General features: G+C 41.7%; 1 protein-coding gene across 1 annotated transcript in view; it reads right to left on the reverse strand.

Annotated features, from left to right (window-relative positions):
• SGIP1 (SH3GL interacting endocytic adaptor 1) overlaps positions 1-27,967 on the reverse strand; it is a 168,381-nt gene that overhangs the window by 91,857 nt on the left and 48,557 nt on the right. Inside the window, exons 2-6 of the mRNA XM_074961575.1 lie at positions 19,766-19,829; positions 9,070-9,094; positions 4,722-4,799; positions 2,604-2,660; positions 933-987 (exon numbers count right to left, since the gene is read on the reverse strand). Coding sequence (XP_074817676.1) covers positions 933-987; positions 2,604-2,660; positions 4,722-4,799; positions 9,070-9,094; positions 19,766-19,829 — 279 coding nt within the window. The remainder of the gene's footprint in view (positions 1-932; positions 988-2,603; positions 2,661-4,721; positions 4,800-9,069; positions 9,095-19,765; positions 19,830-27,967) is intronic.

Raw genomic sequence — 27,967 nt, forward strand, 5'->3', positions numbered from 1 at the left:
CAGGCCAAAAAGTTTGCCCACCCCTGCCCTAGACAAATGTATTTTAAATAAAATATGTATCTGCACTTTCAAAGCCTCTTACACGTCATTGTATATGGATGGTGATTTTCAAAAGGCAAATTCATTTCTGCTTAGATTTGCTTTTACAAAAACAAGATGTCTCCTCTTGCTCCTGCTTACATTCATTTAAATGGATGAAAGGAACAGTGTCAACAATTACACAGCGATTAGATCAGCATAAACAAGCTTGAGAGTAAATACAATACTTTGCACATTTCTATATTAACTTCACAACATGGTTTATAAACACTCAGTGTCACTAGTTCGTTGAGAAGCAAAATAGTAGCACCCCCATTTTACAGATGGAGAAACTAAAGAACAGTTAGGTGACTTGCTCAAGTGAGTCTATGGCAGTGCTGAAAACAGGATTGAGAATCTAGAGATCTGGGTTCTGACCATTAGATGAGGATTCCTACTTTTCAAGACTCATAAATGTAACATTTGTTCAGCTCCTCTAGTTTTAATTCTCTCTTACAAGGCCAAAGGTGTTCTGCAGAGAGATGGAAACTGCTTCTTTCCTCCAGTGAATGAACACACTGCTTCTGCAACCCTTCTAGTTTCTGCCAACCCAGAGAAAAGGGCTAGAAATCTGCTTTGATTCACTGCAAGCATTATAATCACATCTGTTTTAGTGGCATGCACTGAACGTAATTATTTCTCAGTGTGCTTCCTATCCACTTACTCCTTTCTGTTAATTTCTTATGAATAAAGCAAGGCAGTTCTGTATCAGGTGATTCTCCACTGGGCTTCACTTTTAGCTGAGGAATAATAGTGTACAGAAAAATAAGGGAAAAATTTCAGTGACCACTCTATGAACCCATGATCATATTACAGTTTGCAAACTGAGATGTAAGGCTAACAATAAAGGATATAGCCTGGTTCTTCTGGTCTGATGCTGTATCCCTCTTCATCAAGTTCAGGTGAATTCTGGGTGGGGCATAAACAAAGCAAAGTAATTAAGTTCTTGTTAAACATTTCACTGAAGAGCAACTTAAGCGATTTCTTCTATCGGGGGATATGTCAAAGGAAACACTGGGCTGATTAAATAGTGAGCTTTACCCAAAATTAGAAAAAGTAGAGCAAGCTGAAGAGAAGCCTTTGTTTATAGGAGGCTTAACATGGCTGCAGCTGCACTGGTTAATATCTTTAAACTACCCTACCATGACAAGGTAAGTGATATTGTTGTTAACTCTGGCAGTGTCAATCAAGTCCACTGCACAGAGCTGACCTGGCAAGTGTAAGGGTTTGGAGAGAAAAGAAAGGCAGGATTGTAGGAATTGCACAGGATTTTAACAGTCTCTGCTGGGTGGCTGCAGAAACTACTGCAACTATGGTCCACAGAATTAGGCAGGTAAAAAGTGCTGGGAAGAGGGATGGAAACAATGGAAGGCAGGCACCAAAAATAAGAAGCCATGTAGTACAGAAACACAATCGTTCTAGGGCCCATATGCTCCAGAAGAGCATTCGACCCTGCAGGCCTTTGAGCCTGTGGAACAGGCTATAGAATCAGATCCATAGGCAGTGAAGGCAAAAGTTATCAGTGCTGCATTTAACATAGTTTTGAACCATTAGCTTCTTGGCAGGTAAATGCTCTCAATGTTCAACTGAAATTTTTTTTTCCAATTAACTCTGACATATTCCATATTGATGGTATAATCAGTCTCAAATAGACCTTTCCTTATTACTCAGGGTAATTGGTACTTAATTGGTAATTTGAGCTACCCAGTATCTAGATAATTTTGCACAATCTAATTAACATGCGGATATAAAATATATTTCAGAGTAAGGTTAGGTTTCAACTACACATTTGCAGGGTGATAAAATAGCTGAATTCATTTTTTTTCTCCACAGTGATGTTGTTCTTACAATTGCCAATTTTGATTCAACAGTAAGATTTACTCCATCACTTAAATAGGCACACAGCATGAAAAAATGGATTAGTTCCCTCATATCAATTTTTGTGGTTTTACAATTCCATTTTTCTATTTTTATTGCAGGTTTTTCTCTCACCCCTGTTGCTGCACGATACACAAACAGGGGAAACGACCTATAGTTAAATTGACTGCACATGAAGCACTGTCAAAGTCACGTCAACAAACAAAAAACTGGAGATAATATTGTTTTCATTAATCACTGCCAGTTCCAGTAATCTTAGGTGTAACTCGTAACAACAGGCAAAAAATTTCTGAGGGAAGTGTGCCTTGCAACATGACATCCCTCGCACCCTCAGCTTGCTCTAGTAACAGTCGTTTCCACATAACAAAGTATGTGGAAAGGAAAATGGAGTCTTTGCCTGAAATACATGGTAACATTTGAACCAGGCTGGAGTTGTGAATACTCCAGGATGTGATCTTCATTCTGAAGTGGAGAGAGTGAAATGAAGATGAGGATTCTGTATATGAAGCAAACACACTTGGATCAGTGAAAACAATCAAGTCTACCAGACTGACATAATCCTGCAGCATATGAAGGTATAGGAATTTCCCATCACATAGCACTGACATCTATTAAAAACGGAGGGAGGGGATCATCCAGATACTTACGTATCTTTCCCAGTCAATCTCTGCATAAAATCCATTTGGAGCTCCATTACTTTTCTTCTGTAATACATTTGAGAACAAATTTACAATTTTTAAATTGAAGAGCTAAGAATCACACAATGTCTATCTGGAGCAAACTACTGAAATCTGTCACAGAATGGCCAGACTAGAAACCCTCTAAAGAAACTGGTCAGTACGGTCAGATGATTGTGATGTCCCTAAGCAGCTATTTCATACAAACAATACAAATTTTAAAATCATGTAAAAGACTGGTTTTTGGTTATAAATAGGACAATTCAAAATCCATAGCCCACCAAATAAATGATACTTTGCATTTCTGTAGAATCTTCCACATCCCTATTTCAGTGCACTTTATAAACAACCATTCATTGAAATCCCCACCATCCTGTGAGGAAGGGAAGCAAAATTATGAATTCATTGTGCTGTGCTGAGACACTTCAGTACATTTATAGTGCTATAGGTTCATCACCACCAAGTATTGGACAGATTTCCACAACACCTTCACTTATTGAGTACACATAGCTTTCTTCAGGTTGTAATGGAGGTAGCTGTGGGGTTACATATATGTATGTGTACATGTAGAAAGCCTGGTCATAAGTAGTGTTTTATACAATGAGCCTCCTTGCTTAGTCATCATCCACTGCTTTAGTCTTTTCTGGAAAAAGAAATCATGATACGCTAACACGTGTTATCGGTTTCTGCAGAAAGCAATGTTGCTTTCTTATAGGCAGTAAACTGTATTCAGTGCAGAAATGGTGCCAAATGGTGCAGCAAAAGTGACTAATTGTCCACCTGAGGTGTGTGCTGAAAGTCTAAAGAGGCTCAGATTGATCTAGGGTCAAACTCTGCTATTATTTACCACCCCCCCCCCCACAAACCCCACCCGGGGCGAAAATGGCTCTCTTGTCAATATCCGTTAATTAGCAAAAGCAAAAACCGATAGCTGGGCAGAGTTCTGTCCTTAGCTTGAGAACTTGTACTCTCAATGTAAATTTTAATTGCCAAGTTATAAAACGTTTACCCAAAGAAGTTTATAAAAGAAACACTAATGCACCTTTCCACAGAGCGGCGCAGATGAAGACCACTATAATGTTCAGACAGGAATTGCACTGCATTACTGATGTCACTATGATTAGGTTCATCTTAAAGCAAAGTCTGTTCACCACACAATAAAACGTGCCAATGAAGTCTCTACAATTAAAATGTACTATACGTGCAGCAATCTCTTTTCAAATCAACAAGCTGTTTACCAGTCTGAAAGACGTCAAACTAACAACACTTATGCATGCTAAACATGTCAGGCTACTCTTAAGGCACTAAATAGGTTTAAACAATCCTCTAATTTATATACTTAATATAGGCCCAGTTTTCAAACTCAGGCAACTAAATTAGACAGCACCCAGAATGGAACTGGGTTAACAGTAGCACCAGGGCACTCAAATACCCAAATTTAAGGGCCCATTCCAACCTCCACTCAAATAGTGGAAAGACTCCCATTGATTTTAGTTGGAGCTGGATCAGGCCACAAATCACCTAGGGGCTTGTCTACATGAACATTTAGTTCACAGCAAGCTGCTGTGTGTGACGCTCCCCTGCACTAGCCTCCTGCAAACCAGCTGAGGCACATTAACAGTTCTCGAATGCCTTTTCCACTAACCCCCTTTGAAACAGGACTAATCAAAGCACATCAACAAACTATTAATGTGTCCAGAGGGTCCATGCAGATAGTTAGTCCATGGCAGGCCGGGGGAGGGGGGTAGAGTCACACCCCAACTTGGCGCAAACTGCTCATGTAGACAAGCCCTAAGTCCTTCTGTTTTTATACCATGCTCATCACTATAGTATCAAAGCACCTAAATTTAGAACTGAGTACCTTATTTTAGAGCCAAATACAAACTGAGCTTTGAATGTGCTCTGCAAAGTTGTTAAGATTAACATTTTTAGTAGTAAATTTGTCTTTATAGCTAACATATCAGAATTCTCTCACTATATAGGAGTCTGAAAGGTATTTTTCCAATTTCTTTAACAATTTTTAAAACATGTTTTACTCACTGTTTTTATAACCCTTTGGAAGCTTTAAACTGAAATCTGTTTCCTTACCGAAATTTTTTTTCCTCCTTCACGTGCACACTCTGGTTTGTTATTGAAGGGTGGCTCATGAGGATGAGGACTGGGAAGCTGGAATGGATTTTGGTTTTGTAGAAAAAGTGTTAAAGTATTGGGAGGGTTTTAAACATACAAAGAATGACATGGCGTTAGTAAACATACTATACAGTGAAACAAAGAGGGTTGGCCAAATTTGGTTCCTTTAAATGTAAAGGAAACATTGGGACTCATACCAGGGCTCTATTCACCAGACAATAGGGTTGGCGGATATTGGGCTACAGAGGCTTTATGGTATTTCGTATCTCAAGCCGCATCAGATCGTATTCCTGGTTCAGCAAGCACTTAAAGGGCCTGATTCCGCAGGATTAGCCCCTGAATCTGTAAAATGAGCAGGAAGAATCAGGTAGCGTATCAGGAGAGCTCACACTTTTCATAATAAGAAAAGGAGGACTTGTGGCACCTTAGAGACTAACCAGAAAGCTCATGCTCAAATAAATTGGTTAGTCTCTAAGGTGCCACAAGTCCTCCTTTTCTTTTTGCGAATACAGACTAACACGGCTGTTACTCAAACTTTTCATAATGTGTACTCCTTCTTCATAAACATCCCTTTTTGACTGTCTCATGGACACCTCTGCTCTACTTGATCCACAGACTACCTTCTTTCCCATTCACAATCACCATATCACTCCTGTGGCAACTACAGCAGTTGCTTGCAGGGAAAGGTCATATTAGGAAGGGATTTACTACACTATGTCTGTCTATTAATGCATGTTAGCAGCTGGAAATGGGAAGGGGATGTCAGCACCATCTGGCCACCCAACTGTCCACGGACCACAACTCGAGAACTTCTGCTCTATAAAAAAGGATCAGCACATGCCAACAACTGATACAGTCAGAATGGTTGGGATTCTGTAGTTTGGGATTTCAAGACCGTACCGTGAAGACAGCTACTGTAGGAGGTTACACCAAGGGTTAGATTCACAACAGGATTTACGTGAATAACTGTCACTTTAGGTGCCTAAGTTCCAGCATCAGGTCTCACTTGGATTCACAATATGCCCACTCAGCTTCTGTCAAACCCTGTAGCCTCCTAAACTTGCTCGGTGCTTAAGTTTTCGCAGTAAAAATTCCCTAGGTGCTAGGATTGCCACGTGTCTGGTTTTCGACTGGAACACCTGGTCAAAAAGAGACCCTGGTGGCTCTGGTCAGCACCGCTGACCAGGCCATTAAAAGTCCAGTTGGTGGCACAGGCAGGCTTCCTACCCAGATCTGCGCAGCTCCCGGGAAGCTACGACATTTCCTTTCCACTTAGGGGGTGGCCACCGGAGCTCTGCATACTATCCCTGCCCTGAGCACCGGCTCCGCAGCTCCCATTGGCCAGGAACTGCACAGCCCCTGTGGCCGCCCCTCCCCCTAGGAGCTGGAGAGACATGCTGGCCGCTTCCCAGGAGCTGCCTGAGGTAAATGCCACCCGGAGCCCACACCCCCAACCCCCTGCCCCAGCCCTGAGCCCCCTGCCACACTGACTGCACCCCCAGCCGCAACCCAAATCCCACATCCCACACACACACTCCAAATCCCTCTGCCCCAGTCCAGAGCTCCCTTCTACACCCCCAAGCACCTCATCCCCAGCTTCACCCTGGAGCCTGCACCCACAGCCCACACCCCAATCCCCTGCCCCAGCCCAGTGAAAATGAGCGAGTGAACGAGGGTGGGGGAGAGCAAGCGACAGTGGGAAAGGGGACAGAGTGAGTGGGGGAGGGCTGCGGGGCAGGGGCGGAGCCTCAGGGTAGGGGGTGGGGTTTTCTGCGATTAGAAAGTTGGCGGCCCTACTAGGTGCCTATGTTTCTGCCTCTGCACATGTACTCTCTCTAGGTCCCAGTGTGATGCACAAACCAGGAGAAGATAGGTGTATCTTTGCCTAACTCACTTGCCGGACCCAATCCACTAGGAGTGTTCAGAGGCTGCTTATCAGAGAGCTCATGCAAAATGGCTGGGGGCAGGGAAAGAGGGAGAAGAGGGACCGTGCTTATACCTTTTAGCCCAATCATTAGTTTATAAATCTGCAGAGGCAGATTAGGGGTTTGTGGGGCCCTGGGCCACAGCAAGTGGGGAGCCCCTCCTCACCCCTTTTGCCTGCAGTCCCCCCGGCTGCCCCCCAGCACTCCTGCCGGGGAAATGGGATCAGGGTGTGGGAGTTTGCTCTGCCCCGCCCCCAGCCCAACACTCCTTCTGGGGAGTGGGGTCACAGGCTTCCCCTGCTCCCTTGCAGGAGCGCTGGGTAGGCGGAGCAGGATGGGGCGTGGGGTTGCTCATTTTGGGGGGGACCCTGGGCACAGACCCTCCTGGCCCTGCAGCTAATCCGCCACTGCAAACCTGGGGTGCGTGAGACCACTGGTTCAAGTCCCCCTTCCACCTGAGGGGGAGAACGGATTTGAACAGGGATCTGCCACCTCTCAGGTGAGTGTCCTATGGATTATGTGGGGCTCCCTCAGTCTCTTACGTTGAAGCCATTCCACTGTGGATAAATAAGTAAAGAGTCATTGGACCGGGGGACTGGATCCAGGGTGAGGGCTCTAATCAGGAGGCTACAGAGTCATTTTCATGCTTGCTCTCTCAATCTCTCTCTAGCTCAATGACTTGTTATCACTGACAATAAAACTGTTAACAGTTTGCTATTGAAGAGTGCCTGTAGTACTAGATCTAACAACAAAATTTGCTACTTCTGCTACTCTTTAGCATCAACAACAAAAAAAGCCATGATGTGGTCTGACAAGCTACCCACAACTTTGGCACCCAATCCTGCTACCACTGAAATCAACAGTAATTTTGTCATTGGTTTCAGAAGGTCTTTAATCTGTTAGGTAACTCTTCATTCTTAGACTCCGTATACGGGGGGGTATCCACCTTACACTTTTTTCTTGCTTCAAGAAGCGCAGTGTGGTTATGTCTGTATACGTGACACAAAGATGAACAGAATTCCCCCACATATCATGATCTTTGGGTAAGTATGTCACATTTACAGGAGGCCTAAGAAATTGCAGATGGAGAAAAGGAAAGTAGCACTGCATTTGAAACATGAGGAGTACTGCACACAGAGAAGAGATAAGGCAAACACCTGACTGCAGCTGACATAGAAAAGACAGAAGAAACAGAGTCAGAGCAGCAGAACAGAAAGCAGAGGACAGGAGGAAGAGTCCAAGGACAGACAGGAAAGGAAAGGAAAAGGAGCAGAAGAGGAGAAGTAGAGGTTGAAGACTAGGGAAGACAGATTTGTACATTCCACAGTTTCATGTAATCTGCAAAGCTACATTTTTCTTTTCTTTCTGATGAATAGAGCCTTGATTAAAGTGTTACCCAAAGTTTAGTATTCTGAACTTCATTTCTTGACATTTCTTAAGAATTAACGACAAAGGGCTCTATGAGTGCAGGGTTATCACGAAGCTAAGGATCTTGGGTCAGATGACAAAGACTTGTGCCTCTTAAAGCAGTAATTAGGCATTCCAATTTTTGTGTGATTTTACGGGAGACACATATGATGTTTTTAATGACTGGTTTAGTTTCCACTCCAGAGCTCTGAGTATGATGCAGAGTAACTACAAACAGTTTCCCAGCTGCACCAGTTTTCCTTCTGAATACATTCATGATTTTTATTTGAGGCATGAGCTTTTTAAATCTGAGTACAAAATCTCTTTTAAAAACAAATTACAGTAAAATCAATGTCTGAACCCAACATACTTCTTTGCAAACTTGAAATTTAGGAATCAAGACCCCTCTAAAGTCCAATTTTAGTAGGGACATTAATTCCTAAAACCATAAGTTAAAGCAGCCATAATTTAAAAGTAACCACTCTCCTATTTTCAATTTAATATAGAAAATAAAAATTGCACAGAAAATAGTCAAACTTGTCACATTTCTCTTCATAACCTTTCAGATTACTAATCCATTGTGCAGAAAATGCTGTACAACATTTTCCCATAAAAAGTAAACATTCATAATAAAAAGGCAGCTTTCAAATTCTTGATTTTATTTAACATTACCTTTGAACTATTTTTATACAGGATTTATAAAGTGGCTGTATGTACAACAGAGATGATTTTGGCACTGCAACTTTATTGACTGCTTATTTTTGACAAATAAACAATCTTCCCAGACTGAATTCCTCTGATTTAAACAAACAGCTCTCTCATAAAGAGAATTTTTAATGTATTTACTACATTAAATGGAAATAGAGAGAAAGTGTAAGACCTTCCTTATGCTGATTTGCAGAGGACAATGCTTTTCGACAGACACAGACTGAATGCCATTAAGAATAATTTTATAAGAAGAGTTCAGTACTTACAATTCCGTCCCTGTCTGGTGATCCTCTACAACAAAGATAAAATACATATTAGTCAAAAAACAGTCTAATTCAGCCTTTTCTGTTTAACCTTTGTAAACAATTTTCTCAGCTAATTCACACGAGCTGTGGTTTTTATGGTCAGCTACTGTCACCCACCTTCCAATTGCTGATAAGAACCACAGGACTGCCGTGGTGGTAACATTTTCAAAGGTCTCAATATCTCTTTCATGGGATTTGTACACCGTACCCTTCTGATGGAGAAATGTGGACTTCTGTTTTCAGTGTTTGTTCTTTACATTCACATTCTGATATTCATTTCTCCCAAAACAATCTCAAACCTTACGTGAGACGTGTTGTATGTTCTTTTAGAAGACACAGTAGAAATAGAAAATACATTGACAATTTAGGGCCCAATCCTGCAAATACTTTCTACTGGACAGAGTCCTTTCTTCTGAGTAGTAGTAGTAGCTGCTGCACTGAAGTCAGCAGGACTAGTTACCATATAAAGGACTATGCTTAAGAGTGTTTGCAGAACTGGGCCTTAAGCTATAGCAAGCATGGAACAGCTAGAGATATGGCAGTCATGTTTATTTAGCATTATATAAATATGATAAAGTGTTGAGTGAAATGATAAGTAATTATTAAATCCAGCCCCCACTCTTCCCTCTCCCACGCCCTCCACATCCTTCCGTCTCATCTAGTGCTATAGATGTTCCAAAGACTGATGGTCAAGACTTATGACATTGTAGAAAATCTACAGGCAGCTACTGCCAACTCAAGTATAATTAAACACACCAATGTCCTTCATTGAACCACTCCATAATTATTGTGTATTTGCCTTTTCTTAGTCTATGATTTAATATTTAAATCTTACTCATTACATGAGGTTCCCAAAATATTTTTCTAAAGCAGCAGATGTAATATAAGATTCCATATTCCACACGTGTTCCTTAAGCTTAGTGATTTTGGTTTTGGGTAGGGAATATTTAGACTCCCTAGAACCACATGTTTGAATCCCGGCAGAGATGGCTCAATTCTTCCTCCTTCCGAGGTATTAGTGGACTGCATATTGTGTGCTTGTGCCCAGGTTACCAAGCAATCCAGATCTGTCTGTATCAGTGACCTGTCCTCTTCATTATTTACCACTCCAACTTCTGTGTCAACTGCAAACTTTATCAGTCATGATTTTAGGTTTTCTTCCATGTCCTTGATAAAAATGTTAAATAGTGTAGGACCAAGAACCAATCCCTGCAGGACTTCACTAGAAACACACACATTTGATGATGATTCCCCACTTACAATTAAAACAAATTTGACTTTCAAATTAGCTCAGGATGATTAACACTATGCATATCAATATTAGACAAGTAGCTTATTTTATCAACTAAGTAAGTAACTTTAGAATTTTTTCCTGGTCTCAGAATTCCCTCTAATTCAATTTCCCTTCACTCATTCAAGCAAATGTTCCCATCTGCTGTAGGTTTTTCATCTGTTCTCTTGATCTGTGCTGGTTTCCAAAGATCTCTGACCTGATGTCCTCAAAGGCACCCCATTGGATTCCTGGGTCTGCGACCATCTCCCTTGCATTCTCTGCTTTAGCTTAAAACTCTTGAATGTGGAGGCTTTGCAAATTCCTCTGGATTACATCTGTGCTATTTCAGAATTCCTCTTCTCCAGGAATTCACTTGTCCCATTCATATTAATTCTGGACCTCTATGTAAGCTCACTGTGCATCAGTACCTTTGCTGGATGCTGAGACAGATATGGCAATTTTCTGCAGTATCCTTGAAAACTCTTATTGTATAAAACAAATTTAATTGTGGGTCAGGATTGTATGTAGCCTCTCTAGGGGGTAGATGAGACCAATGACAAAACTGGGAGTTCAAAAGACTATATTGAAAATGTGCCAGACAAGTACAGACTTTTGGGACAATAAGTGTTAAGTGGATTTCCTGGGGAATCCGTAGGGAGAGGTTAATGAAAATTACCTAACTATGGGTTATGCGAAAACTCAGCCTTCTGAAGCTATGCTCTGAGGAGAGGCTCTTTGTCTGCTGATAATCCGATAAACCTAATCTGTATAAAGAAACGGCTGCTCTTCCCAGCCTTTGTTCTGATACGAACAAAGTATCAAGATACGAACTTGTAATTATGGGGAAAAATCCAGTGGTGGTTTTTGGAGGACTGAAAACTACGAGAGGTTGGGGTGACCTCTGCTAAGCTTTTTAGCAGGCGTGTAGGTTCTTTTATTGTTTTAATATATTTTCTCTGTAATGTTTTTACCTTAAAAATAAATGTGCTTGCATAGGAGGAGGTGTGTGGCAACTTACAACTGCAGGCAATAGATCAGTCTAGCCTTCAGAGAAAGCAAAGCACAGGCACTGTTCTGTTTAGTGCAGTCCAGGGAGCTGTGTAGTCTTAAAACCTCTGATGAGGAGGGAGTGAGGCCTGGGTCTGTCCCCAAGAGAGGTGATGGCTGGGAGCTGGAAATCTGTAAGTAGGTACCATTCAGGGACCACGAAGGGGGAAAACACAAATGCAATTATCCTGAAACTGTGACAGCTGCATCATGACTGATTGCTGACATGCGCATAGGTGTTCTTGGGATGTGGCTATGGTAAGAGAATCAGTGCTGTTGCTGCAGCTTCTTCCAATGGACAATTCCTGTATGTTCTTCCAAATTACATCTCTTCCTGCCTAATGTAGCCAATTATTTTAGTTTATTATTTATTTGTGTGATGTTATGATTAACATGTTATACTACATATATTTATTGTATGTTAATTAGAGTTAATTTGAAGGATTATAAAAGTATACGATGGTTCCTCTAAATACTGATCAAAGTATCAGACATGAGTAAGACAAGCTGAAATGCAAGAACCTGTAGGTTGAGGCCCGCAAGACTTTAGCTTAGCTATTTTGGGCCTTGGAGACAAGAAATGATGACACAAGTGACCAGAAAATAACGCGATGCTCTAGGATTATGAGAAAAGAGGTACCAACTGGTAAGATTGCAAAAAATTACCCAGAAGATTAATATTAGATCATAAAAATACTGTAAAGGTGCATCTGTCTCCAACATGTGTCTTAACCACAGAATACAGGTTGTGTGTCAATGCTAATGAGAATAAAGGGAATTTACACAGCCTATAAAAAATTGGGGTCCCTTAAGATTCCAGGGACACAAACCAATAAGACAAAAGAGGGTTGGTGCTTTTGTAGACATGCGCAGAATGTAGGTATAGACAGAATCACATTATAAAAAGGGGATGCCCAGGACAGGGAGCTCAGTTTTCCTATGAGAGACTCCAGCAGGAACCATCCCTCTACTGATGATCAAGCCATGAGACACCCATCATACCCTAACACTGTTGTTAAGGATGCGAGTATAACCATATTTGTAAGTTGTGCATAGGTCTGTATAGAATTTCTGTATACTTAGCTGATCATAACTTTAATGAAACTTGTAAAACAGTCTAGACCTTGTACTTGTGAATGTATGTGTAGTCACTACTTTTGGTCTTTATGTGTTCCTAGAGAGACTAACCCTGGAGCAAGGAGCACTCTGTTAAACTTGAAACTGTAGCCGCCAGAGCCGAACCCACAGTGGTGTAATACAACATTACAAAATTCACTTTCAATAAAATAATAGGCGACACCAACAGCAGAATTCAATGTCAATACAGCCAATAGATTCCTGTCTCCCTTCTGCCCTCAGCTTAAAATGTTGCAATCTGTTCAGTTTCCTCTCCACACCTCTACTTTATTGAGTTTGTTCTTTTTTATGGCTTCATTCCCTTTTGGAAACTTTGGAGTTGATTGACATCTTCACTTTCCTCCTTATTTCAGCATATGCAGCCACCGTCAAGACACCTGCTCTTTGTCCCCTGGTGCACTGTTACCTGTGCTCCTGCAGACTGAACTAATTATCAGTTCGCAATCCACAGTTAAATTTAAGAAATGTTAACAAGATTCTTTTATAATAAATCCAGCTATAAATATAAATTTCATTCTATTAATCCTTGATTATAATTACAGAGAAAACTAGCACGATAAAGCAAATTGGATTACTAAAGCACTGCTGAGCTTAGTTAATACTAAAGTTGCTTATTTTGAGTTGGCATCTTCATCCAAGTTTTCACTGACTTTGCTTGAGTTGTTCAAACCCAAAGCCCATGGCTGATTCTGTATGTTTTCAAAGTAGTTACAGACATAATTAGACTCTTCAGAGCTTCTTCAGACGGAGAGACTCAACCTGTTAGTTAATGTATGTAAGGAATACTTGATCTCACTACTGACTCTGTCGTCGTTGTTTTTTACTCAGGAGCTCAGACACTATGGTGATGGGCACCAATGTAAGACCCTAGCTAGATAGATTGAGTTTGGGTCTTCAAATATGACAGTCCTTAATAGTGAGTATATGACTAAGTATAGAAGCCTGTTACTGACACTATAAATAGAGAGCCCTTCTCCTTGCCTTAAAATTTCTGTCAAACTATTATGTTTTTCTGTAACAGCTACCAGTGCACAAGTAGAAGTAGAGAATGTACCATAGTGTCTAGAACTGCATGAGTGTGACGGGCTGGACTAGGCCCAAAGGCCCCTTGCTGGAGGCCTCAGGGTTCTGTCACACCCATCCCAGGAAAGGAGCAGTGGAGAGGTCCTCCAAGCAGGCTAGAGTGGCTGCAGAGGAAGCAGCCAATCAGGGCCCAGGAGGGCCATATAAAAGGAGCTGCAAACCAGAGCAGCAGTTAGTTGCTGCATGGAGCAGGAGAAGAATGGACTGCAGGCCTCGCTGCCTGGAACAGCAGCAGGACTATGGACAGCTAACGCTGCTGGCAGGGACCGGGGGACCAAGAGGCTCCTGGCTGGCTGCTAGGGATTGAGTAAGGACTAAGCCTGGGAAGGGCTACAGAAAGATAGTGTCTCCAGGAAGCCCTAGGGATACAGCCCCATATCAGGGGTGGACTACTTAAAGACTAAAGCCCAAGGAGGGCTAGACAGAGAAACCACCACAGGGGTACTGAGATAGGCCCCTGTGGACTATTTTACACTCCAGAAGGAGTTTGTGGTGGCTAATGTTTAGACAGTGTGACTTGGCTGGAGGGCTGAGTCACTGAAAACCCACCTGAGAACCACCGAAAGGGGTCTCCAGATTAAAAGAATGCAGACATGCCCAATCAGAAGGGGGCACTTGCGAGAGGTGGGTGCCAGGCCCGTTACAATGAGCCCAACAAATAAGTGTGTCTTCCACTCCCATGCTATGCTGTCTCTGCACTGTGAGCCAAAAAGCACTCATTACACTTACAATAAGCATGTTTTTAAAAAAAATTCCAATCATAGAATCATAGAATATCAGGGTTGGAAGGGACCTCAGGAGGTCATCTGGTCCAACCCCCTGCTCAAAGCAGGACCAATCCCCAACTAAATCATCCCAGCCAGGGCTTTGTCAAGCCTGACCTTAAAAACTTCTAAGGAAGGAGATTCCACCACCTCCCTAGGTAACGCATTCCAGTGTTTCACCACCCTCCTAGTGAAAAAGTTTTTCCTAATATCCAACCTAAACCTCCCCCACTGCAACTTGAGACCATTACTCCTCGTTCTGTCATCTGCTACCACTGAGAACAGTCTAGATCCATCCTCTTTGGAACCCCCCTTTCAGGTAGTTGAAAGCAGCTATCAAATCCCCCCTCATTCTTCTCTTCCGCAGACTAAACAATCCCAGTTCCCGCAGCCGCTCCTCATAAGTCATGTGTTCCAGTCCCCTAATCGTTTTTGTTGCCCTCCGCTGGACTCTTTCCAATTTTTCCATATCCTTCTTGTAGTGTGGGGACCAAAACTGGACACAATACTCCAGATGAGGCCTCACCAATGTTGAATAGAGGGGAACGATCACATCCCTCGATCTGCTGGCAATGTCCCTACTTATACATCCCGAAATGCCATTGGCCTTCTTGGCAACAAGGGCACACTGTTGACTCATATCTAGCTTCTCGTCCACTGTAACCCCTAGGTCCTTTTCTGCAGAACTGCTGCCGAGCCATTCGGTCCCTAGTCTGTAGCAGTGCATGGGATTCTTCCGTCCTAAGTGCAGGACTCTGCACTTGTCCTTGTTGAACCTCATCAGATTTCTTTTGGCCCAATCCTCTAATTTGCCTAGGGCCCTCTGTATCCTATCCCTACCCTCCAGCGTATCTACCTTTCCTCCCCGTTTAGTGTCATCTGCAAACTTGCTGAGGGTGCAATCCACACCATCCTCCAGATAATTAATGAAGATATTGAACAAAACTGGCCCGAGGACCGACCCTTGGGGCACTCCACTTGATACCAGCTGCCAACTAGACATGGAGCCATTGATCACTACCCGTTGAGCCCGACAATCTAGCCAGCATTCTATCCACCTTATAGTCCATTCATCCAGCCCATACTTTTTTAACTTGCTGGCAAGAATACTGTGGGAGACCGTGTCAAAAGCTTTGCTAAAGTCAAGGAACAAGACATCCACTGATTTCCCCTCATCCACAGAGCCAGTTATCTCGTCATAGAAGGCAATTTGATTAGTCAGGCATGACTTGCCCTTGGTGAATCCATGCTGAGTGTTCCTGATCACTTTCCTCTCCTCTAAGTGCTTCAGAATTGATTCCTTGAGGACCTACTCCATGATTTTTCCAGGGACTGAGGTGAGGCTGACTGGCCTGTAGTTCCCAGGATCCTCCTCCTTCCTTTTTTTAAAAATGGGCACTACATTAGCTTTTTTCCAGTCGTCCGGGACTTCCCCGGATCGCCATGGGTTTTCAAAGATAATGGCCAATGGCTCTGCAATCACATCCACCAACTTCTTTAGCACTCTCGGATGCAGCGCATCCGGCCCCATGGACTTGTGCTCGTCCAGCTTTTCTAAATAGTCCCGAACCACTTCTTTCTCCTCAGAGGGCTGGTCACCTCCTCTCCATTGGAGCTGACCTTGTTCGTGAAGACAGAAGCAAAAAAAGCGTTGAGTACATTAGCTTTTTCCACATCCTCTGTCACTAGGTTGCCTTCCTCATTCAGTAAGGGGTCCACTTTCCTTGACTTTCTTCTTGTTGCTAACATACCTGAAGAAACCCTTCTTGTTACTCTTAACATCTCTTGCTAGCTGCAACTCCAGGTGTGATTTGGCCTTCCTGATTTCACTCCTGTATGCCCGAGCAATATTTTTATACTCTTCTCTGGTTATTTCTCCTATCTTCCACTTCTTGTAAGCTTCTTCTTTGTGTTTAAGATCAGCAAGGATTTCAATGTTAAGCCAAGCTGGTCGCCTGCCATATTTACTATTCTTTCTACACAATAACTGCCACAATGGCAGTAGTACATTCCTACTGCTCCATGCATGGGAGTCAGCCAACTCACGAAAAGGAAAGGCAGAGTGTGAGAACACTTGTAGGATCTCATCTTGGGGTAGATTCTATTGAGGGCAGGGCCTCATGCATACGTAACGAAATAAAGGCTAGACTGGAAGACAAACCCAAAGGAAGGGAGGGAGTGGGGAGTAGTGAATGACAAAAATATGTAGTCCCACATCTTCTAGTGGTTGGAGGCCAAGGAAGCAGATATTTGTGGTTCTGCAGCTGCAAGCTAATGAGTATTCTCCTTTTGCTCAAGTATTAGCACTACTAAGTTTTACAATGGACACAATTAGCAAAATTACAGCTTATGGTTGCCATTGTTTCCATCCTACTAATGTCGATGCTATGGCACCCTCATCCTCCTCCCCATCCCATAAAAGGAAAAAAAATCACCCCACCCACCCCATCAAAGCAGGAAGATAAGCCACCTCCGTAGCTTGCTAATTAAAGTGTTTTCCCTAATATAGTCTCTCCTACCAGTTCATTATCAAAAACATCCTCTTCAGGATTCGTTATCTTAACTCTTTCATCAGCATTCCTACAGCCTCTATAAAAACACATCATTTGAAATGAATTGCTCGAATTATGTTGTGCAACTGGTTAGATACAAGGTAGTAACTAGATGTTGTTTCACTGATTTTCTTTAAGCAAAAATATTTATGGTCTTTGTTTCCTCTATCTTTATGATAAATTATAAATGAAACTGCACCTACGTGGGTGTCTTTAGCTGTCTTGTTGTCTGGCTGGCTGACAAATAGGCATTTAAGTATGCATCTCATGTTCTCTTATTAAATTACTCCAGGTTTTGTTTTTTAGGTTCTCTGTGTTTTTAAACCACCCCTCTACCATTTTTCATATTATTTTCTTATTTCTGACTCCAATCCACTTTTTATTCACTGCCTTTTCCTTTTATTTCTGGTCTACCCATTCCAGCTCATCTCTACCACCTCATGGCTACTTGCTTTTTTCCCATCTGTCTGTTCCCTTCCCCTTCTCACTATCGTCATCTACCTCCCCATCTCTTTGCTTTCATCCCATCTCTTCTCAACTTGCCTCACCTGCCTGACAGCTGTTATTTGAGACAGCTCAGGGGCTCACATGCTGTTCCCTAGTCCATTTCAACGAGTTCAAGTAGTAGTTAAGTCTGTGGTACCTGTTGCTAAGCAACCCATTCCCAAGCAAAGGTTGCAATATAACAGTTGTTACCATTTTGCTGATGCAATGGCCCAATTATCTTTAATTTTTTTTTTTAAAACACAGGCCTTTTCGCTTTGCTTCAAGTGTGCATTTCCAGGGATTAACAGCTTGCACAGGCATTTTCAGGTTACTGATGAAGATGTACGGGAATTTCACCTCTTTTTGAAGGCAGAAGAGGCCATTGCCTACGGCATCAAAATGTAATTGGAAAGAACATATTTATTATTCTCCACTTTGCCTCTGGCAGCAAAATCCTACAACTAGCCACATTTCGATGTGCATCTCAATGACACAGCAACATCAAGCAGAAGTGGAGAACTGGCAACACCAGCAGCGGCACAGAGCCCGCTAATTACCTATAGAAATTCTGTTGCAAACAAGGGGCTAGATTCTGTAAACTGTCTTCGGGACAGACTGGTCAAAGGGCGCTAATTATACATAACCTCCCTTTCATCAAAGCACCACCTAAAGAGATGACAGTGGCTAAAAAGGGGACATAGCCAGGGTAGCTAGGGATGCATTGAATCACTGCATCTGCTGGGCAGACATCAGCAACAGGGTTCCTATGGCGCCTCAACTGCAGATTAAAATGGTCCTCACTAGGTGGAAGTCAGAGGGAGGATGGTGTAGTCAAAAGCACAATCTGTCCAGGAAATGCTGGATATGTTCACAGCACTCCAGTGACGGTCACATCGGTATTAGATAATTTAGCAATCACATGACTGTGGTATTAGTGTTGTCACCTGTCCAGGTTTTCCTAGGATCATCCCTTTTTTGAGGTGATTATCCTGGGAAGTCTGTAAGGATGTTCAGTACACATGGCCAACTGTCCAATTTTATGGGCTCAGGAATATCCCAGGTGTCCCTTATTTTTTTGTATCTCAGAGGTGGCAACCTTATGTGGCATATTTTTTCTTGGAAAAAATATATGGATTTCTGCGTTGTCAAAAGCTAAACACATCTGAGAAGCCTTAATTCCCTACCCCCACCCACCCATCCTTTCTTCCATATGTGTATCACTCCTCCAGAGGTTGCTGTACGCTCAATTGTACAGCACGTGACATTTTCTGTAGTCTTCTTCTGTTGCTCTTTCTTTTATGATTGTAGCTGGACAAGGTATGTTTTCAATTAAAACTTTTCCAAAATACACTTATTATAATGGTATATCCCTTACCAAAGAACCCCACAGCATGCTGCAGCAGTAGGACAAAATCATATACTTGAAAAAGAGTACACTAAAATATATGCCTCTTCCTCGCAGTGACTGCAGAAACTGAATGTTTTCCATGAAAGTAAAACAGTACTTAGAACAAGCCAGTTTAACCGTGAGAACCCTTAAGAATCGGTAATCCTATTATGCATGATCATCATCTACTCCCAGCAATGAAACATCACCTTGATTCTCTCCCTGAGCCATAACTACTTCTGAAAGCACATAAACACAAAGCCAGTTGAGTGTTTTACTCCTCCAAAGACTGGCCTTGACCTGTTAAAACAGCATATTTAAATGGATGGTGCATCAAAAGAGGATTCTCAGCAGACCACATGCAAATTGGTGGTTTAGACAGAGACACTCACAGCAGTAATATTCCTCTAATTTGAACACCATCACCACCACAGTTTGGAAACGCGCATGAAACTAAATTGTCCCTACAACATTAGACGGGGAACAAGGATCACATTCGTTTGGCTACTAGATTAATATGAACATAGGACACAGGATTAGAATGGATCTCCTGGTTCCTTGAGTCTCTTGCTATTGCAGGCAATCCTGCCATATAATCCTTGTTCATAAATTTGTCCAGGTCTACCTTCAAGTTAGTTAGGTTGCTTTACCCCACTATTCCTAGTGAAAGGCTGTTCTGGAACCTCAAACCTTCTTCTAATTTCCAGCCTAAATTTATTCATGGCCAGATTATACCCATTTGTTCTTGTGCCAACATTGTCCTTTAGCTAAGGGAAATATTTTAAAATGTATTGTTGAATATTGCACTGCCAGTTTTGAATAGTAATGTATGCTACATGTGTCAAGTGTATGTAGCTCTTCTATAAATGTCCTGGTATAAACATTTCAGCCACTCACAAATGCATTAAGTTGTATTGCACAGACTTACGTGGAATCAGTGTCCTTTTCCTTCTTCCGTATTCCAAAGGCCTTCCTGGTACGCTTTTTCAATCCTGTGAACAAAATGAAGATGACTCAGAGGGAGATATTAATATCATGCTAAATAAAACATGAATAAAGGTCACCTGCTTCATTAGCAGCTGTAATTAAAAACAGATAGGGTTTTATAACTAATACATACGCTCATACCTTTTACCAGTTCATCTAAAAATATCTATTACTTTATTCCATATTTATTGAACATCACATGTCACTCAGTAATTATGGTCAATAGTTTTAATCATCCATATTAATTTTTGGTATTAAGACAGACAATTTCATTAAAAAATGCAGTACACCAAGACAGATTATTAGACCACTGAAATACATTTTAAGGAGTAAAATGCTCAGACTAGCTTGTGTCAAAACTTCAGAAGAGCACACAATACTTCTACCAACATCATGCTTTTTAAATATCCGGAGGAACATTTTATACAACTGTATGTGCGTCGAAGGGGCTGTGTGGAGGTGGGTCTGCTTTTTTTTTTTTAAGCCACTTGGAAGCAAAAACATCCATATGCAATTACCATTTCAGCCTTGCCAATAGACAAATATACTATATATCATTCTGTATGGTCAGTGCTTAATTTGTAATGCAAGAGGTGCTGGGGCTCAAGTAATTTTTTTTTACATTTATAACTGCCACAGAAAGCCCAGAGGTGCCGGGACTATGAACTGCCAAGCCGAGAGATGTTGGGGCTGAGCCCCAGCAAACCCTGGCACAAATTAAGCACTGTGTACAGTAGATACTTGTATTATAGAATGTAAATTAGCCATCAAAGAAAAAAAACAAGTTTGTGTATCCAACCTGCCACATTGTATGAAGGATACTTTAGGTAGGGAGAAATTTCTACCTTCTTGTACTCAGACTTCTGTTGCTACAATGATACCCCTCATTCCACCCCTGGACACAAAGTGCTCCTTCACCTTTCTCCTTGAATATTCCCTGATGGCTTATCTACAAAGCAGTGCCTGTGCAATCTGCTCATCTTGCTGGAAAAAGGGTGCTGTAACAGCAACTGCTACCAGAGGATTGAGGGGTGAAGCAGAGAAAGCAGTTACAAGTGCTGGTTTGGAGCACTGAAATGCTAGTCAAACCTGTTGCAGAGAAACTTACACCTCAAGTGGTCCTTTCTATCTAACTGTAAGTAAAACACCCTTCTAATGTATTCAAACATCTCAGCATGAAACAATTGCATGCCAGGCTCCCTTCTGGAATCTAGCTTATTGCACACATCTTAGTCTCCATCATTCAAAACAGGAGCCATTCAGTATTTCTGCTGTGATGGTAATCTTTACCTTAAGGCAAATGAATGGCAATCTTTCCAGAATATAAACAGCCCATTCCAAGCACCAAAAATAATAGCAGCTGTGAAGTGTGGTCATAAATGCACTTAGCCAAATCCTGAAATCATTAGTGTATTCTTACTTAGTACTAATTCTCATTGACTTCAATGAGTTCTGAGTCAGGATGGAGCAAAAGCAGTTTTAGGGTTTCCAGATTTGATCCATAGATAAGGAGGGCTATAGAAGGCCATTTAGATCACCCAGTCTGAATTTCACTCCCTACATTATTTATATGATGTCATATCTCAAAGTACTTTTCAGATCTAACAAAATCTCTCCTATTTTCTATGGGCCAAACACAAGATCCCCATTGAGTCCTTACACAAAATCTCAAAACTTCAAACAAGAGTTTTGAAGGACTGCAAGATTTTGTCCACTACTGTTAGCAGGTTAAGCTGGTATTTTTCAACCCACTCTCTTACAAATGTGGCCATCTGGCTCCCAGGCACATTCCTCAAAATTAATTTGCTAAAATGTGAGATTCATAGCTTGACTCTGCAAGTTGAGGCCTTTTGTCCTTCAGTCCCTTATGCCTATTGTGAAGTCAGTAAGTAATATGTGATATAACCTCCCTATTTAATATGATTTACTTGTATATGAAACTGGTGTTTAAGAACAGGCAAAGAATACTCATCCATTCTGTGATGAGAATAATGGCAAGGCTAGCATCAGAATTGTTCAGCTGTCTCTTACAGATCATACATTCTAGAAGAGATTTTTCCTTTAGCTCATGTAGTTGGTGGCCTGTATATCTAAAGTTCTGACTCACTAGGATACGCAGTAGTTACAACTATGAAGTTCTTCGTGGCATAGGCGCCGACTCCATGGTGCTCCGGGGCTGGAGCACCCATGGGAAAAAAAATAGTGGGTGCTTAGCATCCACCAGCCACAGCTGTTTGGCAGCACCCCGATCAGCTGTTTGGTGGCTGGGGGAGGGGCTTGCGGAAGGGCGGAGAGCAGCAAGTGGGCAGGGGCGAAGCGGGACAGAAAGAGGCAGAGCGAGCGTGGGGTCTTGGGGCGGAGTCCCCCTGAGGAAAAGAAAAACTCAGCGCCTACGCTTGATGTCCACGGATTTGTTAAACTAGTGGTTCTCGTACTGGGGCCCATGGGCATCTGGTGATACATGGAGCACTTGCTCGTGGTTCACCAAGATCTGGTATGTCATTTAATGCCAACTACTCTCCCTTGTTTACAGCTGTTTTTACAGGAGTTTGTACTCTGAGCCACCATCCCACCAGCATGGCTGGGGGTGGCATCCATGATCGAGAGACGCAGAGGAACAGGAGCCAGGAGTCACCAGGAGGACCAGAGCAGCAGGAGAGAGAAAAACAGGCAGCATGAAAAGGGAACCAGCGATTATGGAGTAGGGAAGCATGTGCAGGTAAAGGGAGGAAGAGAATAGATGGGAAGAGATGAAAAGATCAAAAGGGGTGATAGCCCAAATTATTGTTTTTAAGAAGATGAAACACACTGAATTAAAGACTTAAGATACCTAAATACCTACCGTCTGTTACTTTTACATTTGCAAATAGGCCACTGATGGGGTGAGTGGTGGTTAGCAAAGACCACATCGAAACAGATGGTTATCTGAAACGCCTGTTCTATAGTTTTATGGGCCAGATTTTCAAAAGTACTAACACCCAATTGTTCCCATGGCAACACTTCTGGATAGATTTTCAGAAGATCTCAGCACCCAATGTACTGTGCTCTTTTGAGAATCTAGCTACATGTTGCTAATATGTGAATTAAATTAGTGTCCTTGAGTGCTTATGCTAATAAATGTGATGTGTGAGATGAACATACCCAATGTGTATCAGAAGTCTCCAGAAGCCTGGGAAGACTAAAAAATACTTAGAATATAAAACTTTTTAATTGTGTATTTTATATTATCTCAAGAAACTTGACCTCTCAGTATAGTGTTAATGGTGATGGGGATTAGAACACAAAGCCTAAAAGAAGGTATGATGGAGAACACAAGGAATTAACCATCGTGAATGGAGCAAGCTTTTGGGACCTGCAAAACCTGTAGTTGTGAGCAGATGGTCACCCTCAAGATAGAGAACATCACCAAGTATGTGGGATGTCTGAGCACACTGATGAGTTGCTTCATTAGCTTAGGATCGTAACACATGGTACCAACTCCAGAAAAGAAAGGGTAGAAAGAAAAAGGGAAAGAAACTGAGGGACAGCCTCACCTCCCCACAAAAATAACTTCACTAGAGACCTGAAATATCCTTAAGCCAGACTTGATCCCCAACAAAGAATTTCAAGCCTGATTCAAAAGATAAAAAAGTTAGTTTGGAAGTTTAAATGCAGAAATAAAGCTCAGCAGTGGCTGCTTTAATACACCAGTCAGGAATTACAAAACAGCTAATCCATGCAAATACTGACCTCTTCTGCATTACAGGGGTAATCTTCATGGAAGGATGTACTGTTCCTGAATATTTTCTCTAAGATCATTAGGCTAAAACAGGTGTTTCTTCCACATCACTGTCATGTTTATTTGACTCACCTTTAAAGGTATCATACATGTACGGAGTCCCAGTTCCAATTCTAAGATATTAATGATATGCAGTGATGTCCCACACTTAGCCTTTTATATAAATTTGCATTTGGCACTTAAAAAAACCCCTAGAGCAACTAATAGTGCTTCGTCAACTTTTGCACTGACACTTCTCTTTTATGGGACATTAAATTTGCTTTACCCCTATTTAGTACTTAAAGATACAGTCTATGCCCTTTGCCCAGTAGCATTATGCAGAGTGGTATCAGACATCACAGAGGCAGCAAGGGCAGAAGACTAACTTTTAACCAGTCTGAAACACCCAGTCACAGATCAAGGCAATAACTGACAACTCTGCTGACGTGGATTATTTTTGTTGCTAGGAGAAACGGGATAACGTGCCTGGTGACAGCACAAGCAATGTTCTACAAAGTGGTAGCTGAGATATCACCACTTGGAGTATTTGCCTGTGAATGTCTTACTCTTTTCAGGGCTGACTGCTACTCCCAATGGCGCTGCAATGATCATGTTGCAGACGTGCACTGGGAATAGATTTTGGGGCATTTCAGGCTGAAAATACATGTCATGGGTTTATTTCGAGTTTATAACTCATGGCTTGGGCAGTCCTGATGCTTGCAAATACCATGCCATGCCAGCCTCTGCTAGGTCACTGGTGACAGTCTATCCCCAATGGGCCTTCTATGCAGGTTGAAAAAGGCACTCAGCACTGCAGGACTATCTTTTCACCTGGGCATCTACCCTGCTTCTATCATCTCATATTGAAATGCTTCCCTGCCTTTCACAAAGGAAGTCCTGGCATCGTAAATGTATTTTAATGAGCTGTCCCAGTCACAAACACTTTTTTAAAAAAATACTAAGTAATGAAATTCCATCCTTGGGCAATGACAGACTTGACACTTCCCGAGACCACTTTAATCTTCAGGCAGCAGCTTTTAAAGTGATGGCTAGGTACTAAAGCAGACTGCCAATTAGCTGAATCCCCCACCTGGCAGCTGCACTCCCTGTATGTATGTTATCCTGCACACTCCTGCATTAGGTCAAGCTTCAAAATTAGCTGATCTACCAGTCGGGCCAAGGAGATCTTTCTCCTTGGCCAGATGAGCCTGACCTGTGTTAAATGTGGTCTCAGCTGGAAGTCACTATCTGTGTATCATTCAGGCCCTGATGAAGTACATTGCTGGTCAAACCTGTAGTGCAATCAGTGGTCATGGATATGATTGCTTAGTCTATGCCACAACTCAGAGACCTCGTTTGGTGACTCCAGACAGCACAAACTGAGTTTAGTTAGTTAGCGAGCGAGGGAATTATAAGGTTTTGCCTAGATCCAGTAGCATCAAAAGGATTTTTTTAAAAAGCAGATTTTTTTTTTTAAAGATTCAGGAATTAAATTCAAACATTTCACTACATTAATGCAAATGGACAAATTTATATGAGGATAATGCAATGTGTTAGTATGGAAACATTCATTGAGGATTGGTATTTTTAATCAGGAAAGACCGAAATGCTGGGTATTCCACTAATTAAGTACTAGTTATATTTAACTAAAATATAATACGGAAATTGCGTATTTATTTTTATTCATATAGTAACAATTTTAGACAATTACATAACTGGTATATTTTCTGTGGTATCGTACACAGTTCATACATGCATCAGTATTAATCAGTATGGAGAAGAGCAGAGATTCACAAACTGTAGTCAAAAGGAGAAGCAGCTGGTCACATGGAGTTAGCTCTTCCTCCTTACTTCCAGCCTCTAACATGCCTTAAAATACAGATAAAAAATATATTCTCTGCTTCCCCCTAACTTTACTTTTCTAAGTAATTGCTATAGTTGCACAAAAATGTTATGGGATGGCAAATAGGAGGGCATGTATTGATACAGAGATTGCCCCAGAGAAAATTAGGTTGACATCATGAAAAATGTTTGGACCCCACAGTAGCAGAATGCTATTCAACACTAATTCATTCCCATCAGCAATATAAAAATACCTAAGCTATTGCCAGTAAATAGGAAATGACATGATAATGATCACCTTTGGGAACTAAGTAACTGAAGGTAAATCCAACAGCACATAATGAATGGGGACATAATTATACCCCGCTTTGCTGGGTAGTAAAATAGTTCTGAAACATTTTCAGCAAAAATAAATCAGTCATTTGTGCATATGCAGAATCATGTTCACAAAAGAATAGAGGACTTCAAAATTAATTCACACAAAAAGTTAAATCGTATACAACTCTGAATGGTATTATTACCAGCTTAAGCAATCACACAATCCTTTTGCTGTAAACTCTTGTCTTTTCTGTTTCTACACCAATACTCACCACCCTTCCTCCTCATGTCTTAACTCAGACTGTCAACTTGTTTAGGTACTTGAGAGTCTCCACAATCATAGTGTCCAAGCACCTCTCAGTATTCCTGTGAGGTATACAACTATTATTCCCATTTTACAGAAGATAAACTGGTACACAGTTCAAATGACTTGCCCAAGGTCACACAGGAAATCTGTGGCAGAGCTGGAAATTTAATGGCGATCTCGTGATTCCCAGTCCTGTGCCATAACTACAGGATTATTCTAATAAATGTTGCTGACTTCATATCGGGAGATTTACCAGACACTGAGGTAACACCCACCCACACAAGGGTTGCCACCTCTCCAGGTTTTCCCAGGATCATCCCTTTTTTGAGGAAGATGTCCTGGGAAAATCTGTAAGGGTGCTCAGTCTACACGGTCAGCTGTCCAGTTTTATGGGCTCAGGATTGTCCCAGATGTCCCGGTTATTTGAATCTCAGAGGCGGCAACCCTAACATACACACGGTGGTACAACCCAGGTTCCAACAAACAGACCTGAACTGTAGTAAAGTCACAGCCCACACTGCATGTGCCATAACTGGACACAGCCAGTTGTACTTCCCATTGCATACTACTGCCACGTCTCTTAGATGGATAGGCCAAGATTTTAAAAGATCAGAACCGAAATGTAGGCCCCTAATTCCACATTCAGGCATATAAATATGAGGCCACATTTCAAAAATGCGGAGCATCCTACAGTTCCCTTTGAAAACCTGGCCACATATTTATATGCTTGACTATAGATCTAGGAACCTAACTTTAGGCACGCTCCCTCTTTTTTTTTTCCCCTCCCCACTCAATCTTGGTGAAGTTCACTACACTAACTCCCCTTTGGGGCATGAAAATTTTCTTTTAGTTTCTACTGTAAAACACTGCGCATATTTGTGGTATTTTACCTATGAGAATTGAGAATAATGTTACAGCTGACAAAACCGAGAACTAAAAAATGGCCGTTGGTCAGGTCCTTTTGTGCAAATATTGAAATGAATGGCATGCAGGAGAAATCCCAAACCTTAGTAAAATTCCACTTGCTCTTTTCTTTGTATAAAATGTTTTTCTCCTGGCTACAGTCAGATAGACAAAGACTCTAGCATCTTATTTACCCTTCTTGATACTGCTTCCTTCATATCCAGTTCTCAAATATTCTGTGTGTGTCACATAATGTTCTTCTGTAAGGAAAGGCCTGACAATGATTCTGCAGAAGCAAATTCAATTTATCTAATCTTTTAAGTATTTGAAATGACAAAATTAGTGCAGAGGACAACGCACAGAGCCAGCCAAGGAATGCTTTTATTATGTTTATTCTACAAGCCAAAGTGCTCGTTTTCAACTCATATGATTAATGCTTTATGTTTCTCTACTCTGCTTACTTTGAATGTGTCCTTGAGTTGCAATTCATTTCAATATTTCCTGAAACATTCTGCACTTGTTGATAGTTTCTGTTACAAGTTTCAATAAGTATGTCTAAACACTAGTTTTCTTTGCATAATGTCAAAATCACATGGGCTAGCACTGGGCTTGGTTTTTATCCTCAAAATGAAACATTAAGTTACTCTCTTAGTACCCTCTTGGTGACAGATTTCAAGAACTGTAGTGGTATTAAAATCTGCCTAGTTTCAACATTTTAAAAACACAGCATCATTACCAATTACAGGAAACAGCATTTACCACACCTTTAGTACTACTCTATATGAGCCACTAAGTTTTGTGCTAACTTGAAAGGTCTAGAACTCTGGTTTGAAATCCTGGCACCTACAGAAGTCTGTGGAAATTCTGCCATTGACTCAATGGAGCATGGATTTTGCCAGGCATTTGAGAGACTGCCTTATCCTCAGTGCCCCACCATGGAAGTTAAAATGTGCTCAGGGCCTTTTGCTGCTGATGCCCACAACCCAGATTTCCAGGAATGGTGGCAGGATTTCTTA

This window comes from Natator depressus, chromosome 8, assembly GCF_965152275.1.
Source record: "Natator depressus isolate rNatDep1 chromosome 8, rNatDep2.hap1, whole genome shotgun sequence".
Lineage (NCBI taxonomy): Eukaryota > Metazoa > Chordata > Testudines > Cheloniidae > Natator > Natator depressus.